The 17122-nt window shown below is 53.0% G+C and overlaps 2 protein-coding genes across 9 annotated transcripts in view; one reads left to right on the forward strand and one right to left on the reverse strand.

Moving 5' to 3' along the window:
• The window catches only part of ANKS1A (ankyrin repeat and sterile alpha motif domain containing 1A), a 76651-nt gene extending 62259 nt beyond the window's left edge, over positions 1-14392 (reverse strand). For 5 of the 7 annotated variants that reach the window (XM_033519913.1, XM_033519908.1, XM_033519912.1 and 2 more), the window contains exon 1: positions 14168-14392. In XM_033519913.1, coding sequence (XP_033375804.1) covers positions 14168-14370 — 203 coding nt within the window. In that variant the 5' untranslated portion in view covers positions 14371-14392. The remainder of the gene's footprint in view (positions 1-14167) is intronic. The other 2 variants (XM_015650686.2, XM_015650684.2) reach the window with 1 other exon arrangement.
• A 677-nt stretch (positions 14393-15069) lies between these two features.
• TAF11 (TATA-box binding protein associated factor 11) lies at positions 15070-17062 on the forward strand. 2 transcript variants are annotated; one of them, XM_015650796.3, is made up of 5 exons: positions 15070-15295; positions 15367-15506; positions 15675-15762; positions 15972-16068; positions 16677-17062. In XM_015650796.3, the coding sequence occupies exons 1-5, from the start codon at positions 15101-15103 to the stop codon at positions 16805-16807; spliced, it is 651 nt and encodes a 216-aa protein (XP_015506282.1). In that variant the 5' UTR covers positions 15070-15100; the 3' UTR covers positions 16808-17062. The 2 variants fall into 2 exon arrangements, with proteins under 2 accessions (XP_015506282.1, XP_015506283.1); XM_015650797.3 differs by having other exon boundaries at positions 15070-15241.
• The last annotated feature ends 60 nt before the right edge of the window (positions 17063-17122 follow it).

Raw genomic sequence — 17122 nt, forward strand, 5'->3', positions numbered from 1 at the left:
TGCTGTAAGCCTTAAATAAAGCTTCCTGCTTGTGAAAACTGCTGAATAAAGCATATGCTTTAGGTCACAGTAAAACCCCAAAGTAACTGTTTAAACAGGAAAAGTCCTGTTTAAACAGGACCATATTGTCCTCCTGCTTTTCCATTTCTTTCTTCCCAAGTGCAGTAGTAACTTTTCTCCCAAAACCACCCTAGGCAAGGAGCTAAAGCAGGGCCAAGCCTAGAGAACAACGTTGGGTTTTCAGCTCCAATGATGAACCTTTGGGGCTGGCTTCTAGTCTCACTAACACGGGTTAAGGAAGCACCAGGAGAGCTCAGGGTGCTCATAGAGGCCATTGGACCCCCTGTATTTACACACCCAACACCAAAGACAAAACACACCATCAAACACCAGCAAACAAACACTACTGGCTTGGCCCAAAGGCACCAGGAAGTTTAAAGCAGCTGAGCCCCAGATAAAGTTTGTGTACTTCACTTAAAACCTTAGAGACAAAGTGTCAGGAGGACAAGTGAGGGTTGGAGTTGGATTCCCTCGAGTCCATTGCCCAGAGGCCACCACAGCAGGTCACTCACATATCCCAGCTATCCATGTCCACACAACCGCTGGATTCCTGCAACCAAACACGGCCCTCACTTGGTATTTCCTGCTTACACAGGGAACACAAACAACCCAAAGGCTTTGGGCAAGGCCTCAGGGTTAGGAAGCTGCTTATGTTTTTCTCAAGTGTGAGAAAGGCACTGCTGCAGCCACCTCGTCAGCAGGCAGGGTTTGGCATGGTGGGACTCCGAACAGAATAGGGACAGTGCTTCTTACATACCCCAACCCCAGATACTACAACAGCTTTTATAAACAAGTGGCTGATGCAAGGCTGGAGAAGATTAGAGTATTGCTGGGGCAAGGGACTCTTAGCCCCTTTTGGCAAGTTTTGAGAAAGCCCAAGGGAAACAGCTGTCAGACTCAGCTATCAGAGTGGCTGCAGAGGAAGCCAAAGCCATGAGCTTCTGCACTCCTCAACTTCTTGGCCCAGATCTTAATTTGCAATAAGAAAAGTGGTAGATTTTCCTCGAAGTCAAAGGGTCATGAGCTCAAGTACAAGATGCCAGAATGCACAGGCAGAAAGCAGGGACCATAATAAAGGCAGGACACATAGAAGTGACCCAGCTGACATTGCACAAGACCTCAGCCAGAACAAGGGCTGCCAAGCCTGGGCTCTGTAATCAGACCCACTTCCAGCAGAGCCACTGAGCAGGGATCCCAATGAAAATCATCAGGTTCAGTCCACTTTGACTGCCACACTGCAGCAGTCAGAGCCACGCCTGGCCCTCTGCACAGAGCCAGACCTCAAGCTCCCACTTCACCAGCTCATTCTGAGTGAAGCAACAGCTCTCAACAGCAATTGCCAACAGCTCCAGCTTCATTGCCCAACACCTGCAGACAGTTCAGTCAGACTAAGGTCAATAGGGCACTGTGCAGCAGCAAATCCTCTGATGGCCAAATGATCCCTTCTCCCATGGAAAGGAGCAGAGCCTTTTGTTCCTCAGATGCAGCAGGTGACCAGGAGCAGGAAACCTGCATGGGTTTGCAATGTGACAGCAGCCTGTGAAGGATCAGCTCAGGAACTGAGAGGCAGAAGGTGAGCTCATCTGCTTCCCTCAGAAGCAGCCTACCATCTCACACTCCTCATTTCCAGGGGAGACTGCTTTGGGTTGGCACAGACCCATGACAACCAAACATTTAACTCCTGGGCTTGCAGACCACACTAGAAAGGAGCCAGACAGGGTTGGCATCACTAATTGAAATGTGTCCATCCAGGCTAAAATCCCCCATTAGGAAGAGGCCAGCCCTAGCCTTATGGATGGCTCCTGGCAGTGAAAATGCATTTATTTAAACTTAATGTATGGTGGGGGGTGTCAGTGGGACAGAAAGGCTGGGTCAGGCAGGCAGCATATGCTACCATCAGAGAATCCCTCCAAGCAGGGGCAAATAAAGAGCTGCAGGACAGGAAAAATATAGGTCTGGCTTGAGTGCATATGCTGCTCTTTATTCTTAAAAGCATTATAAGCACTCTGCAACCCACTCCCATTAAGGAGCATTCCCAGCTTATGACAGGCCACGGAGCAGGAGCAACCCCACAACACAGGCTCCAAAACTGGCTCTGACCTCAGAGCCAGAGCCAAACAAGCTTTGCTGGGAGAAGTGCAAAAAGGGTCAGTCACTGAGTCAGAGAAAGCCAAGCAGTGTCTTTGGGAGGAGTCCTGGAGCTCTGGGGTCTGATGTGTGCAGCAGCAGGAGCATCCCACTGTCCACACCTGAGCCAAAGGCAGCATGATGAGAGGGGAAGAGCAGGGAAAATGGGAATGCAGGCACCCAGCATGGAGATGGGAGAGTTTGGCATGAGGTCTGGGCTCTTTCAAGGCAGAAAAGCGACCCCTAAAAGAGGACAGAGATTTAACATTTGCCAAATGCTGACAAACCTCTTACTGAGGTTTACTGAACACTGATTTTGTGGCCCATTCTCTTCTTTTGCATCTGACTAGATGGGGTTTTGAAGATTAGGAACAAAAGGGACCAAAACATTCCTGCAGAAATTCTGTGAATTGAGCAGCATTATCAATGTCATAAACCAATATCCCGGAACTGCGAATAGGAACCAGAGCACTGCTCAGGTAAACATTCCCCACTCTCCATTTGCAGCTCAGCTCTCCTCCCACAGCACTGGAAAAAATGCACTAAGTGGAAGAAAATACAATATTTAAAAAATAAATAAGATGCAGGGAAAATTAGCAAGACACACGTAGATGGTGCAGGCTGCTGGGTTCCACTGAAACACAATTCCTTAGAAAGGTGCCAGACTTTTCCATTGGCCTTCCCTTCATTGAGCACTTCCAGAGAAATATAAGGAAACCCTGGGAAGCCACAAATTCCTGATCAAAACCACCAAGCAGATGATGCTGCAGCACTGAGCTGGCTACAGCTGGCAACCTCATACCAGGCTTTCCCTCCCCCTTCTCCTTTGTGAGATGATTTAACAAGCTGCAGAATCCCACGGGACATGTCAGTCAGCCAACAGCAATGGAGCATCGTGTCTGGAGCCCAACATGTCCATCTGCGCTGTTCCCTTCTGACAGGCACAAAGCTCTGAGCTTGGAGTAAAAATGTCATCAAAAGGAACTTGGGCAGAAAGAATTGTGGTAGAACACATGCTCTCCCCTGCCTGCCAGTACCCTTGCACAGGATGGATGTGTCAATTAAGTGTTTTGGGATGGCAGAAAACGTGTCACCTTGTGCTCACTGTCAGACAACATCAACAGGATCAGAACACCTCAAAGTTAATGTTTGTTTCCAGCACTCACAGAGATCTGATCCAATACACATCTTACTGGGAATTTGGGATTTCTAACACCTTGCACTAAGAGAAAGGTATGAGGATGGTGCTGCTTTATTTAAATACAGACATCCTCCTCCTGGTGAAGTCTCAGACCTCTCTACAGAGAGACAATAAATCACCCCACATTCTCCCCATCTTAGCACTAAATGACTTCTCAGGGTCTGCCAGCTCAGCCCAGCCAGCCATGCTCCAATGCTCCTCTGGGCCACCATGGCTTCTTCCTGGGCACTGGCACTGGCCAGCTTTGTGCCATATCATGTCCTCCCTTCCCAAATCCTGCTCACATCCCTCTCAGCCTGGCTGCTGCTCAGCTCTTCTCAAATCCTGCTCACACCCCTCTCAGCCTGGATGCTGCCCATCCCTAACGCCTGGAACACTGAACTGCGACGTGTCTGACCTGGGGCGGATGAAAAGCAGGTAAATAGGCCAAGTCAAGCAGAGACAGAGATTCAGGGACCGAATTACCCCTTCCCTTCAGCAATTAAAAAAGAAAATGCAATTATTTTCTACCAACAACTGCACACAGAGTGCACTTTTGCCTTAGGGAGACTGAAACCAGTGAGACAGAGATTCGCACGACATTGCCCTTCCCCTGTGACATTGCCCAGATCAGCGACACAAGGACTCTGAATTGGTGCTGGCACTGCAGTGCTCAATTCTGTGCACATGGGGAGACCCAGGACGTTGGGAGGGACCCCTGGGCTGCAGCCCAGGATGTCAGGACAGGCAAGAGAAACGGTGCTGGAGTGAAAAGGAAATGAGTTGCTCTGATACCAAACAGCAGAATGACAGGATGAGAAGCAAGGCCCTCGAGGAAGGGGACACTGGAGTGAAGAATTGAGAACCACAACAAAGCTTCCACTGAAACGTTTGGAGCACACTTTACCCTTGAACACAGCAGCCCAGCCACTCACCCACATGGCTCCATTTAAGCCTGTATCAATCCCAGCTCCAGCTTAAACAGGAGTCCCTGAGGGCTAAAGAAAGACACAGCGAGGAGAGATTAACTGGCAACAGCGGGGACACAAACAAGGCACTGACATACCACCGACTCCAGAAACATTCCTTCTTGATGAGCTTTTTAATTGGGTGCCCGAAGAGCAAGTGACAGGGAAAGGAGAGAGCAAAGACAGTGGGAGGAGGAGGGCAAACAGAGAAATGACCCCATGGTGGCTCAGATGGGAACACAAGGGACACACCTGAGCAGCCACAGAGCTCTGTGACTTGCAACTCCACCAGGAAGGCTATAAAGCAGAGAAAGAACTGACTTGGACAACAGTTCCTAAGGAAAAGCAGGATGGAAATCAGAAAGGACATCCTTTTTCTCCAGAAGTATCCTTGAAATCCAGTCTGCTAGAGAGCAGGAACGGGAGTGAACAGCCAAGGCAGGAAATTATTCCCGAATCCTGAGATAGCTCCTAGAAGTTGTCATTACTTGTGTGCACTATCTGAACAGATAAGGTTAGAGCTGAAAAACACAGTGCTGAGAGCTGAGGGCATGAGCCAGGCAGTCAAACAGAGGGATGGAGCGTGACAGTCCTGCCCTGCTCCAAGAGCCCTGGGGAAGGGCAGGGACTACTCCCCAAGGGCCACCAGAGGCAAATGCACCCACCCCTGATGCTGAAAACTGAACCAATAATGGAACAGGCAGCAAAGAGAGATGTTCTCACATATTTCATGGTGGATCTGCAGCTTCCAATCCTGGTTTCATCCAAATGCCAGCTCTGATTCTGCCTACAATGACAACCTCAAACAGCTTTTTTCCTCACAAAAAAAAAATAAATCATTCTTTGGGGAACATTTACAACATAAGATGTTCCAAACCCCTTGAAACATTTCTTCCTGCTTCTCTGCAAGAATAACAGACCTGGCTCTGAGTCTTTTCTCTGTTCAATACAGCTCTCCCAGCCAGAAGCTGCTTTCAGCAGCAGAGCCTTTCCCAGCCTGACATTTTTAATGTACAGAAGGAATGTACATATGCCAGTCAGACTCCTAAATATATGCAGGATAAAACTCCCCATTACTTCAAACGATTTCAGGGTTACTGTGACTGTCCCAGCAAATAATTATATCTCAGCTGTAACAACTCACACCCATATAACACAACCAGGATCCTCTGAGCTTTTAAACCAATTCTCTTTAGTCTTTATTTTCAGGGAAAAGGGATGTCAAGGTCACATCCTGTTTCACTCCTTCTGTGAAATAATTTCTGTTGAGATTAGAGGAAATATTTTCAAAATGCCAAATCCAGCATGAATTCCACACATCCTCCAAGTTCCATTTTCAGCTGTTCTGACCCAGAGCAGATGAGCCACAGGAGCAAAGACACAGCTTCACAGCCTGCACCAGGCTAAAAGGAGCTGTGAAGGGGCACAGGGGCAATGCAGGAGCTGAAAATCATGCAAAGGTGGTTGCTAACAACACTCCAGGACATCCACAAGTCATCCATGGGGATCATGGGATGAATTGAGGTCAAACAGCTCTCACAGGGCAGTCAACTCTACCAGAGTCCCCACTATGCAGTGAGAAACCTTGGCTTAAGAAATCACTGGAAAGAAGCACTAGGAAAAAGCCAACACAAGTCCACAGGACTTCTCTCTTATTTAAATCATCTGATGGATTTCACTGTCCTTGTAACAGAGCCAAGATCACAACGCAAAGCTTTGAAGTCTGCAGAGCTTAAGGCTTTATCCTAATCCTGCTCCTGATTCCTAAAAAAATTGTGCTGATTCCTGAAACTGAGAGCAGTGAGGAAGAGCCTGTAGAGCTCACCTGGGTCCCTGCATGGGGGTCCTTCAAACCTCAGCAGGCGTCCAGCCTCTAGAATGGGATTCTGTTCTAAAATGAGGCACTTTGTAATGCCAAACTTGAGCGGATTTCTCAGTGCCTTAATTAGGATGAGGCAAAAGTCAATTCACCTAATTTCCAACCCACTTTAATATTAGATTTGAAAGACCACCTATGACATCTTCAGCCTTGCTTGCCTCAGGAGCCTGCACAACAGCAGGCAATGGGATTAGATAAAAATCTAATGAGATAATGTATTTACATAATATTTATGGCACTCACTCTCAGAAAGGGTTTCGTCCTCGTGTCCTCAGTTCATGGCACTACAGACACTTCCTTTGAACTGGAAAAAACTTGAGGTTTATTTTTAAATCTAATTTCCCTTTAAAATAAACCATGTATTTAAATAACAAGGGAGGAGTGTGAATGTACCTGGGCTTACCAAACCTACACACCAACTCCAGCTCACTTTTCCTTCAGCTGAATAACTCAGGCTCCTGCATAGTGTCCAATAAAGCCATGTACAACACTCCTCCTCCTATAATTCCCTCAACATCCTGCCATGTCAGATGTATACCCCGATTTTCACCTGAAACCCTCAACAGCAACACGACAGCAAGCCAAGCATGCACCTAAACACACAGTCACAGCACTTTGCATCCTGCAGCCTCCCAAGCATTTAAACAGCCACCTTAAAATCCTGCGTGTGCCAGAGCCAGCTAAAATACTTAGCTTAGGAAAAAGTAAAAACCACACAAAACTACACACTGCTGAGGGAGAAATAGCTCCAAACTCAAGTCCCTTATCCAGTAGTCTGGAGGCCCAACTGGATTTTCTTCCAGGATACAAACACCTGCAGGAATCCCTGCCAAGCATCCATCACCACGTTCAGTTGAAGGGCAATTGAAAAAGTTTAACTCCAATCTGATCCATCCAAATTTCTCAAAGCTGAGTATTTCTCAAAGCTGAGTATTTCTCATTGAGTTATGGCACCAGGACAAAGTAATTTTGGATTGAGGTCTAGAAACATTCATGTGACGTGATGGATACCCTGGTACCATGTGGCATTAATGTCCTGCCTGACCCAGGGCAGGGCATTTCCCCACCCATGAGGGTGCAGGAGCACAACCTTTTGGAAGTAGGACATAAGGAGTTCTGAGGTTACCCAGGTTTTGTGAAGAAGAGGGGACATTCACACAGTCCAGCTCAAATTTCATTCCAAAGGCAGCTCACACCTTCCTGCCCTGTCTTTATGCGAGCCTTTGCCCCCTCCCCAGCCCCCAGGCTCTCTGCTGCAGCCAGCCAGCCCAGGTGCACCGACATTTCCAGCTCTGTTTTCCTCCCTCCTGCAGACAGCAGCTGCGTTCACTTTGCCAGTCGGTTGCTATAGAAACAAATCAATCCTCAATAGTTTTATTTTTACCAGTTTCTGTGAAATAGGATTTATCTCATTTCCATGACTAAGCTGTACTCTGGAGCGAGCTCTTTGGGACAGTGACAGTGCCAGCTCAGCATCAGGCAGAGCTCATGCTGCAGTGACAAGAGCAAACTGCCACCACCCATGTTCAGAGGCACCTTCTCAAGGATGGTTCACCTTGAAAGGATTCCACAGCCAGAGCACCACAGCACTCCACAGTTGCATCCAAGAAACGGAACAGAGCAGGGGTGGATGGCACAGCCTGGAAAGGTGATGGGCTCACATGGAGTGGAGATGTCAGCACATGCTCTGTACTGAGAGCCAGCCTGGCAGTCCCTCGGGCACTGCCACTGGAGGGGCTCAGCCTCCAGGAACTGCCTGTCCTTTGTCCCAGGGCAGCTGAGAGGGGCTTTCCTTCTGGTCTGGAATGATGTGGATGCATTTCCTCCATTCTGTATTACTGGCAATCTGTGTCACACCTTTCACCTATGTCTTTTCTATCCTGTTCGTTTGTCCTTCAGTCTCACTGAGCTCACAAAATGAGACCTCACAGAAATCCAGCTGGATGAATGCTGTTTCTTGGCTTGGCTGCTCCAGTACACCAAATACTGTTCAAATTGTTCATCTCCAGAAAGTTCTGCTCCCTGCCAAAGGGTGGAGGGGACCTGTGACAGCGAATGGAGCAGCAACACACTTTGCTGGGGCACAACCAGCTGCACGCAGGAGCAGAAAGGCAACAGGAGACACTGTTCCTCCTGCTTTTCCCTCCTGCTGGATCCAGGAACTGCAGCCTCAGGAGAAAGGAGTTTGTTAGACCTGCCAGCTGCAGTGGTTCCCCTGGCACAGCCAAACCTCGAGAAGAGGAGCTGGGGATGGCTGAGCCCCTCATTCCAGCCAGGCCAAGCTGGAATCTTTACACTGCACTGTAAAGTGCACAGACCCAGTGTCAAACACCCAGCATCCAGCTGAGCTCTGCATCACTCCTGCTTTCAGAACACAGAATGCTCTGGCTGTGCTCAGATCTGCAGTGATATTTCTTCAGTTTTGGGACCAATGACACGAGTGGAGGCCACGAGGCCGTGGAAACATCAGGATCTCATCATCCCAGATTGGGTGACAGGCATATCTGTGCTTTGTTCCCAACAGCTCAATGGCAGGATAAGAACTTGTGGTACACAAATCAAAAAGTCATCAGGGAATCTCACAAACATCCCCTCAGGGCACTCAAATTTCAGAAACACCTGAGAACAAACAACCCAGGCTTCCTACAGCTGATCAGGATCCTCCAGCCAGCACTGGAGCTGGGCCAGGGCATGGCATAGGAAATAAGTAAATGCATACAGTGGATGTGTTTTGCTGCTCCATCCATGAGAGGAAAGAGTCCAAATCTTAGGTGAGCCCCGCAAACACTCCCAGGAAGGTGTGTAAGCTGGCAACTGCAAAAACACCTGGGAGCCTTGTGCCTGGGCTCTGCTCCAGCCCCCAGCCCCTGCCATGGTGGGACACTGTGACTGTTCACAACCTGCACCACCAGAAGTAGCTGTGTTGGTTCCAACATCCTCAGCATCCTCAACACAATGAAGCCCACCTGGTGTTCCTCACCTGAGACCAGGACCCCCATGACACTCCTCACACCACATCTTAGCTTACAGCAACTCCCTGATGGAGCATTTGAGGTAACCTGCACGAGCATATGGATATTTCCAAAAGTCTCTTGGCACTTCAGAACACTCTCAAAGCAAGGCAAAAACTGAGCTTGTGTTCTCACCCTCTGGCTGACACAAACTCAATGACACATTGACATTCCCAAGACAGCGAGTCCCAGAGCACCAGAGGATGCAGCATGTGGGTAAAGACTGATGGGAAGCCAGTACCTGGAAGATTGTTCAGCCCCCCCCCCGCACCCACCTGTGCAGAACCTTCCACTTCCAATCCTCCTCTCTGCCAACCAAACCCTGGAAACCCAAGGTTCCAAGGTTGCTACAGCCCATTGGGAAGGGAGCGAGACAGGGCTCTCTCAAGGGGGTTTCACAGGAAAGAACCCACTCACCCATCAATTCCCTCATGTCCAAGAAAGCCCCAGGTGCTGTGAAACCACAAGTCCTGCTTTGCCCACTGGCTTGGGTGAGTGGAGCAGGGCAGGATTAATGCCACTGCTCTGAGGTCCCTGAGCAAGCAGAGCCCGGTGCTCCTGACCCAGTCCTGAACACAGAACTGCGCTGACCACAGCACGCAAACAAAAACTTTCCAAAACTGCATCACAACATCACACAGAGACAAAACACTGCAGAGTCAGCCAGCAACTGCAGCCTTTGAATTCTTAAGGGAAGTACTTAGGAAACAATTCCCAGCCCAGCGCTGGTGCACACCTGTGCCTGTGGCACAAGCACCTTCAGCAATCCCTGTGCTCAGGTGTGTAATTAAAGAGGGACCTGTCCCACCTTGCCATGTGCATGGGAGGGTGTGGAGAGGAGAAGGTTTAAAGTGGGTGAGATGATTAATCACAGCAGCAGGACCACGGGAAGACCCAACGTTGCCCTGTTTGTGGGAATGCAGCAGGAATAGCTCCCTTGTGATGGGGATGGGGAAGGGGAAGGGGAAGAGAGGGAAGCACATTGTTTGCACAACCCTGGAAGCTGGACCTTGGAGCATTCCCTGCTGCTCCTGCAGGACTTGGGGCTTACCCACAAGGAGGGACAGACGCCCCACAACAGCCCAACCCTGACCTCGGACAGGGCAATCCCCCCTTTCCTGGCACCCTGAGTGTCCCTTCCCCCGGGAATAACAGCAGACAGGCACAGTCAGAGCCTCTCCCCCAGGAGTACACATGGCACTACCAGATCCCTGCTGTAAACCATCAGCCACACCAGAACAAATACCAAACCCCACTGTTTTAAAAAAGAACTAATTTTTCTGACTCCTAACCACACTTGGACTGTTGGAAGCCACCTCAAGTGTTCTGCCATCCCACCACGTCATTCTCTAAACCAACCAGACCCCTCACCAGCAGCAAATGCTGAAAATGGGCTGGAACAAGAGTTGTGGCTTCTGTGGAGCAGCACTCGACCCTTCCCACAACAGATGTGCACCCAAACTCCTCATTCCCAGCAGAAGCATCGCCTTGATACATTCCCTGGGAACTGCATATCCCATCTGGGGCTCAGAAGCAGCCTCAATTTCCTCCTCTGGCAACACAGATCCAGACTTTTTCACAGCAATAGCTGAAAATAAAAAGCCACTTCTGCAGATTTGGCTTTAACACAACCCATCCCTCATTGCTCCTGGCAAAACCTCCTGAATGCATCCTGATAGCTCAGCCACAGATTGTTCTGTTGTTTCCCACCTTTAACTTCACAGTGAACCACCAAAAAAAATACAATAAATCAAAGTCTGCAGCCTCAATGCAGAAGTGGCTCATAACCCCAAGAAACCTCAAGGATTCACAGACCATTTCTGATTTCTGGACTTGCTGTTACTCATAAGCTGCACAAGCACAGAGTGGGTTTTCTCTCTGGCTGCTCCCTGCTTCTCACACAGTGCTTCTGCCTGTGTCATGATCCATGGCTGGAACCAGAGAAGCCAAGATCTGCTCCTGACTCCTGATCCAGGCCTCCAGCAGCTCCCCAGGCCCTGGCAGATCCCAGGGGATGCATGGATGCCGGCAGGGAGCTGAGCCTCCCAAACCCTGGCAGCCATCACCTCTTTGTGAGCCCACCATCTGCTCTGGCAAATCCACACTCCCATTTTCCCCCTCCTGCATCCTTCTCATTCCACCAGCCCGCTGTCAGCACTCCCAATTCCCATCAGCTTCCCACTGGGATTTATTTTCCTGCCCAATGCCCTGAGTGTTACACCCTGGCACATTCACCCATCGAGAGAGACTTAGGTTGTCTTTCAAGTTCCTCCTCCTGTGGCTTATCCCACTCTATCCCATGCTGCTTCCTGCTCACCTGCAGCCATAGGTAATTGGAATCTGTGCTGCCTCCACACCCAGCGGGCCCTGCAAAGCATGGGCAGGAGCAACACCGTGACAAAGTTCACATTTAACTGATAACAGACTGATGGCAGTTCAGGTTACCTGATAAAGCACCACATTCCAACGAATTTACGGCCAGAGGCATCTTTACCACTTCATGGAGTAGCACTTGCACTCTTTGGAAGAGAAATGGCCCAAAACAATGAGTGCCAGCTCAGAGCAGGTGCCAGCTCAGGACGTACCAGGTGTAATGTGTGAATTCCAGGGAATGCCTGGTTTGTACCCCATCCAAAATTGTATCTTTGAGACACTTGAAATGCAGAACTGACAGAAAAAGCAGTCACAGAAAAGGCACCTCAGGAGCGAAAGGCTTTGGGAACAGGTTATCCAAACAGCAGGACTTAAAAAATAAATAAAATAGGAACCTGACATCGGGTAGAGAAAAGAACAAAGGTGCCAGCCCAGCAGAGCATTTATGATCCTATTCTGGGAATGAACTCTGGGGGTGGAGAGCAGTTCAGCAGTTCCTGTGTCAGGAGAGATCCGTACAGACACAAGGAGCCTCAGCAGGACTAGGGATCAGCCTGAGCAGGGCCAGGGACTGCCTGAGGAAGCAAAAATATGGAGCATGCAGACCTGACTGAAGACAGGATTCTCCCCATAAACAAGGAGGGCAAACTCCTACATTAGAAAATTACCATGTTCTAGCATTGGAAAAGGTGAGGTTTTCTCCACCCTAACATTCATCCATCTGGTACCTACAGCCTGTCCCAGCCTGTCTCCTGCACCCTCTGGCCTCTCCTTGCAGGGGCACCCAGCAGCTGCTTCTCATCAAAAGCTCGACACAAGCTCCTCACCTGGAGGAGTCTTGTAACACAGACTCCAAAACGTAGTCAGTAGGTGGGAAACAGTCACAAAACCCCTAAATGGCAACAGGTGGCACACAGGATACATTGCCATGCCCCACAATGTGCAGCCAGACCAGTGTCACTGACACAAATCCCAGATGTACAGGGAGAAACACGTTCAGGGGCTGGGACCTGGGCAGGGGAAGGGGGTAGTTCCAGTGTCAGCAGCAGGTACATCCAAGAGCCATGGTACTGAACACAGAATATGAGTGACAGCTGTGACAGTCACCGTCCTTCACACACGTCTGTGCACATGTTCACATGTGAAAAACACAGCAACAGGTCAGAGTCAAAAGGATGGCGTGGCTCACTCTGGCACCATGGGACCACTCCAGGACCATGGCACCATGGGCACTGTCCCAGGGAAAGGCAGGGAAAAGACACCATCGTGCTCAGGTGCTGTCAGGCAGTGGCAGATCTGCTTCAGCTCACAGGGTGTTCAACTGCACTGACCCTCTGCACTGATCTGAGCCCCCTGTGGGCACATCCATCCCACTCAAACAAGAGCTCAAACTGTTTAATATATCAAAAGAGAAGAACAAAGCTCGACCCAAGGGTAGATTTACGTTTCAGAAAGGGAAATGTGTGCCCCAGGGCAGGGTGAGCTCTCGAATGTCTGTGGGCCTCTGCCACCAGCACAACCTGCAGGTATCCAGTTGGGTTACACAAAAGGAAAAACGGATCAAATTCGGTCAAAAGGGGCAAGACACATCCCTCTGAACAGTCAGGCTGTGTGTCAACTGTGTCACTTGGCACTGGACACAAATCTCCTGCACGCCTCCCAGTACAAACCAACTGCTTATGGATCCGGAGCATTCCCGGCAGAGGCCGAAGAGGCCCAAAGCTGCAGCTCCAGAAGCACAGCAGTGACAGATGATGCCAAAAAATGGGGAAGAGAAAAAAAACAAAAGTCCAAGAGCTTCAACCAGCAAATTCCACAGGCGACCCCAGATCCGGCAGTCTCACCGCCAGCCGTGACAATGCCAGAGCAGGGCACGGACACCCGGCTGCACACCTGCCCTGGAAAGTCACCCCGCAGCTCTCCCACCGCTGGAAGCTGCCCGGGCCATGGAGCCCTCCCAACGCAGCACAGCTTCCCCGTGCCGCCAGTCTGCAGCATCCGCACGGCAGCGGTTTGATGCTGGACAGGGGAACGGGCAGCACCCAGCCTTGGCGGTGCCGCCTCCAGACAGCCAGAAAGTCTCTCCCCTCCCCTCTCTTCTCTTCTCCCAGCCCACCGGCCCCTAGCTGCGAGCACAACAGCCCGAGGAGTTCCGCCGCAGCTCCCTCCGGCACGGCCCCCTCGCATCTCTGCTTCCCCAAACTCTCAGGGGTGCCCAGGTCACACGCCCCTCACAGCCCGCTGCGATGTCTCATCCCACCCCCTCGGCCCTCGATTCTTACCCGGGGAGCCTCCAGCTCCGGCCCACGCCCCCGGGGCACAGACCCCGGCGTCCCCCGCAGCTCTGCAGCCCCAGGAACCCCCGGCATCCCTTTGTCCCGCAGCCCTCTCGCTGCGCTCCAGGAGCACATCCAACCCCTACAGCTGCCTGCCAGCCTCGCTCCCCTGCAGCCCTCAGCCCCACGCACGCCCTCTTCCCGTCCCACAGCCCCACAACCAACCCCCGGTCCGCGCAGAGCCCCCACCTCATCTCAGATCCCTCGGTCCCCGCCCCCGGGGCCGCGCTCACCTGAGCAAGCTGGACAGCGGGTGCCCCACACCGACGCCCCCGCCGCTCCCGCCACCGCCTCCCCCCGCGGAGCCGCCGCCGCCACTGCCGCCACCACCGGAGCCGCCGAAGCCGGAGCTGAGGCGTTTCCCCGAGAGCAGCTTCTCCACGGCCGGGAGGTTCCCGGTGCGCGCGGCCTCCAGCAGCTCCTGCTCCTTCCCCATGGCCGGCGCGGCCCGGGCGCCCGCGCGACTTCCGGGGCGGGGCCGCAGCGGGGCGGAGCCGTAACCTGATGGGCGGGGACGACGTGAGGCCTATGTGGTGGATGGTGAAATGGGCGTGGCCTCGTTCAGGCCCCGCCCACACCGCTGCCCGAGGTCCTTCAGCCGCGCTCATTTTGGGCGGGTCTGGGAAGGTTTCCCCTGCGGGGCCCGGGCAGCGGGGCCGCTCTAACCCCGTGTCCCGGCAGGGTCCGGGTGTGGAGAGGGTGGCTCAGAGCGGAGCCGGCCGCTCCGAGAGCGCAGGGCCCGGGAATGAGCCCCGCAGAGACCCCCCTCCACAGTCCCGCTGCCATGGCGACAAGCCCCGCCCCGCCTATCCCCTCGCGGCGCCCGTAGCTGTGCGTCATCACGGGGCGCCGTTGGCATGGCGACATACTCCTCCCATATCGCGGCGCCCGTGGAGTACGTAATTAGGATGCGCTGCCGAGTCGCTATTGCCATGGCAACTGGCACCGACACCACCTCCCCCCCCGGCGCGGCGCTCGCAGTTCTTTGTCATCAGGAGGTGCCGTCGCATCTCCGTTGCCATGACTACAGACTCCACGGGTCCCCAGAGTGGCCGGAAAGTGTGCGTTATCACGAGGCGCCACGCGTCACCGTTCCCGTGGCGATAGGCTCCGCCCCCTCCCGGCTCCCGTAGTATTTCGTCATCAGTACGCGCCGCGGCGCGGCTATGGCGGATCCGGCTCGGGATGCGCTCGGTGCCGCTACTGTCCCGGAGCCGCCGCCCGCAGGCTCATCCCCGCCTGCCGCCGGCGATGGGGTGGTGGCCGCGGGAGAAGCGGCAGTCGCAGAGGGAGCGAGAGAAGGCGAGGTGGGGGAGGCTGGCGGTGGCAGCGAGCTCAAGGCGGAGGTGGCGGACGGGGAGGTGAGGCGGGAGCGGGAGCGGGGCCGGGCCGGGCCGCGGGGCCGCAGAGCGAGCGCTGTTCTCTCGCCCAGATGAGGAGCGCGGAGGGGGAGGCGGCGGACGCGGAGGACCCGGGGCTGCAGGCATGTGCGGCCAGGAAGGTGAAGCTGGAGCTGAAGGAGCGGAAGGAGAAGAAGCAAAAAGTAGACGAGGATGAGATCCAGAAAATGCAGTGAGTGCCGGCGTGGCGGTGCCTGGGAGCTCGGGAATCGTGAGCCCGATCCCGAGCTCACCGCTCCCGATGCCCCGTCCCAGATTCCCTCTCCCACAGCGCTCCCCTCTCCTCCCGGCCCTGGGAGGGCCTTCCCGCGGCTCTAAATGATCGCCGTCTCCCCCGCAGGATCCTGGTCTCCTCCTTTTCCGAGGAGCAGCTGAACCGCTACGAGATGTATCGTCGCTCTGCCTTCCCCAAGGCCGCCATCAAGCGGGTACGAGGGAGGCAGTAAGAGCCGAGCGGGGCGGGCTGGACTCAGCCCATTGTTCCGGGACAGCTGATCCCGATGGATTCCAGCTCAAATCCCCGCAAGAGCTTGGTGCTGTAACTCAGGCTGGGCCCCGAGCAGCCCCGAGGGGCTGGGCGGGGCTGAGAGGTCACAGTGGGTGGGTCTCTGACTGTCCTCGCCTGTCCCTGTCCTAGCTCATCCAGTCCATCACCGGCACCTCCGTGTCCCAGAATGTCGTCATTGCCATGTCGGGCATCTCCAAGGTGTTTGTTGGGGAGGTGGTGGAGGAAGGTGAGTAGCACCTGCTGAGTGACAAGTGAAGGACCCGGGGTACATTCCCTGCTTGGAGCAGCACGTGGAACAGGACCAGGTTTTCCATGGTTCTCTCTTCCAGCAGCAGCCCCTCTGATCCCACCAGTGTTGCTGCTTCTCAGGCAGAGAACGTGGGGGTGGCAGCTCTGTCCCTCAGCCCCAGAGCAACTGCATAATGAGGATCTTGTTAATGCTACAGGGACAGAGGAGTTCCTTAAGCCTCTAAACCTGTCCCAGTCTTTCTTCATGGGATGAGCTCGGAGCAGTTTGGTACAGGGGCTGGGAGCTAAGCCTGTGTTGTATCCACAGCCCACCCAGCCCCCAGGGCTCCAGAGCAGAGGCTCTGAGCTCATTCATCCCCTGGATCCAGCATCTCCACAGTGCCTGAGTGGTTTAGAAGCTTTTTGTCCTGGCTGCTGCCCTGGGACTCCTGTCAGGGAGGAGCTGGTGCAGCAGGTTCATTCCTAGCTCTTGAGCTGCAAACCCCAAACACAAATGTTACCTGTTTCAAACTGCACTGAAGCAGCAGCAGGGGTTGGGCAGAGCTCAGCTGGCCCCTGCCATGACTTCTCTCTCCGTTTGTCCAGCTCTGGATGTGTGTGAGAAGTGGGGGGAGCTGCCCCCCCTGCAGCCCAAGCACATGAGGGAGGCTGTCCGGAGACTCAAGGCACGCGGGCAAATCCCCAACTCCAAGTACAAAAAGATCATCTTCCACTGAGAAAGGTTGAAATGAGCTTTCTGTAGGAGGTTCCCAGATGGACTCTTCCATAAGGCCCTTTTGGGGTGGCCTGTGTGACCTCAAGGATGTTCCTGATGTCCACACTGGGCAGAGCCTGGATGCACCCTTCACCTGGACTTGGGGTCTCAACACAGCAGGGAGAGGAACATCCAGGGGCTGCAGAGCATTTCCTGCTCTGTGCCCAGATGTGTGGCTCTTTTGTACATTAAACTTATTCTTGTGTTTATAACCTGACTGGGAGCTGCTTGTTGTGTGACCCAAGGTGCTCCCAGAGCTGCTCCCAGCCTGGGGCAG

This window comes from Parus major, chromosome 26, assembly GCF_001522545.3.
Source record: "Parus major isolate Abel chromosome 26, Parus_major1.1, whole genome shotgun sequence".
NCBI lineage: Eukaryota > Metazoa > Chordata > Aves > Passeriformes > Paridae > Parus > Parus major.

Coding starts and splice junctions, on each gene's coding strand:
- TAF11 (XM_015650796.3), top strand. CDS start 15,101: ATGGCGGATCCGGCTCGGGATGCGCTCGGTGCCGCTACTGTCCCGGAG. Junction 15,507..15,674: donor GATGAGATCCAGAAAATGCA/GTGAGTGCCGGC, acceptor TCTCCCCCGCAG/GATCCTGGTCTCCTCCTTTT. Junction 15,763..15,971: donor CCAAGGCCGCCATCAAGCGG/GTACGAGGGAGG, acceptor TCCCTGTCCTAG/CTCATCCAGTCCATCACCGG.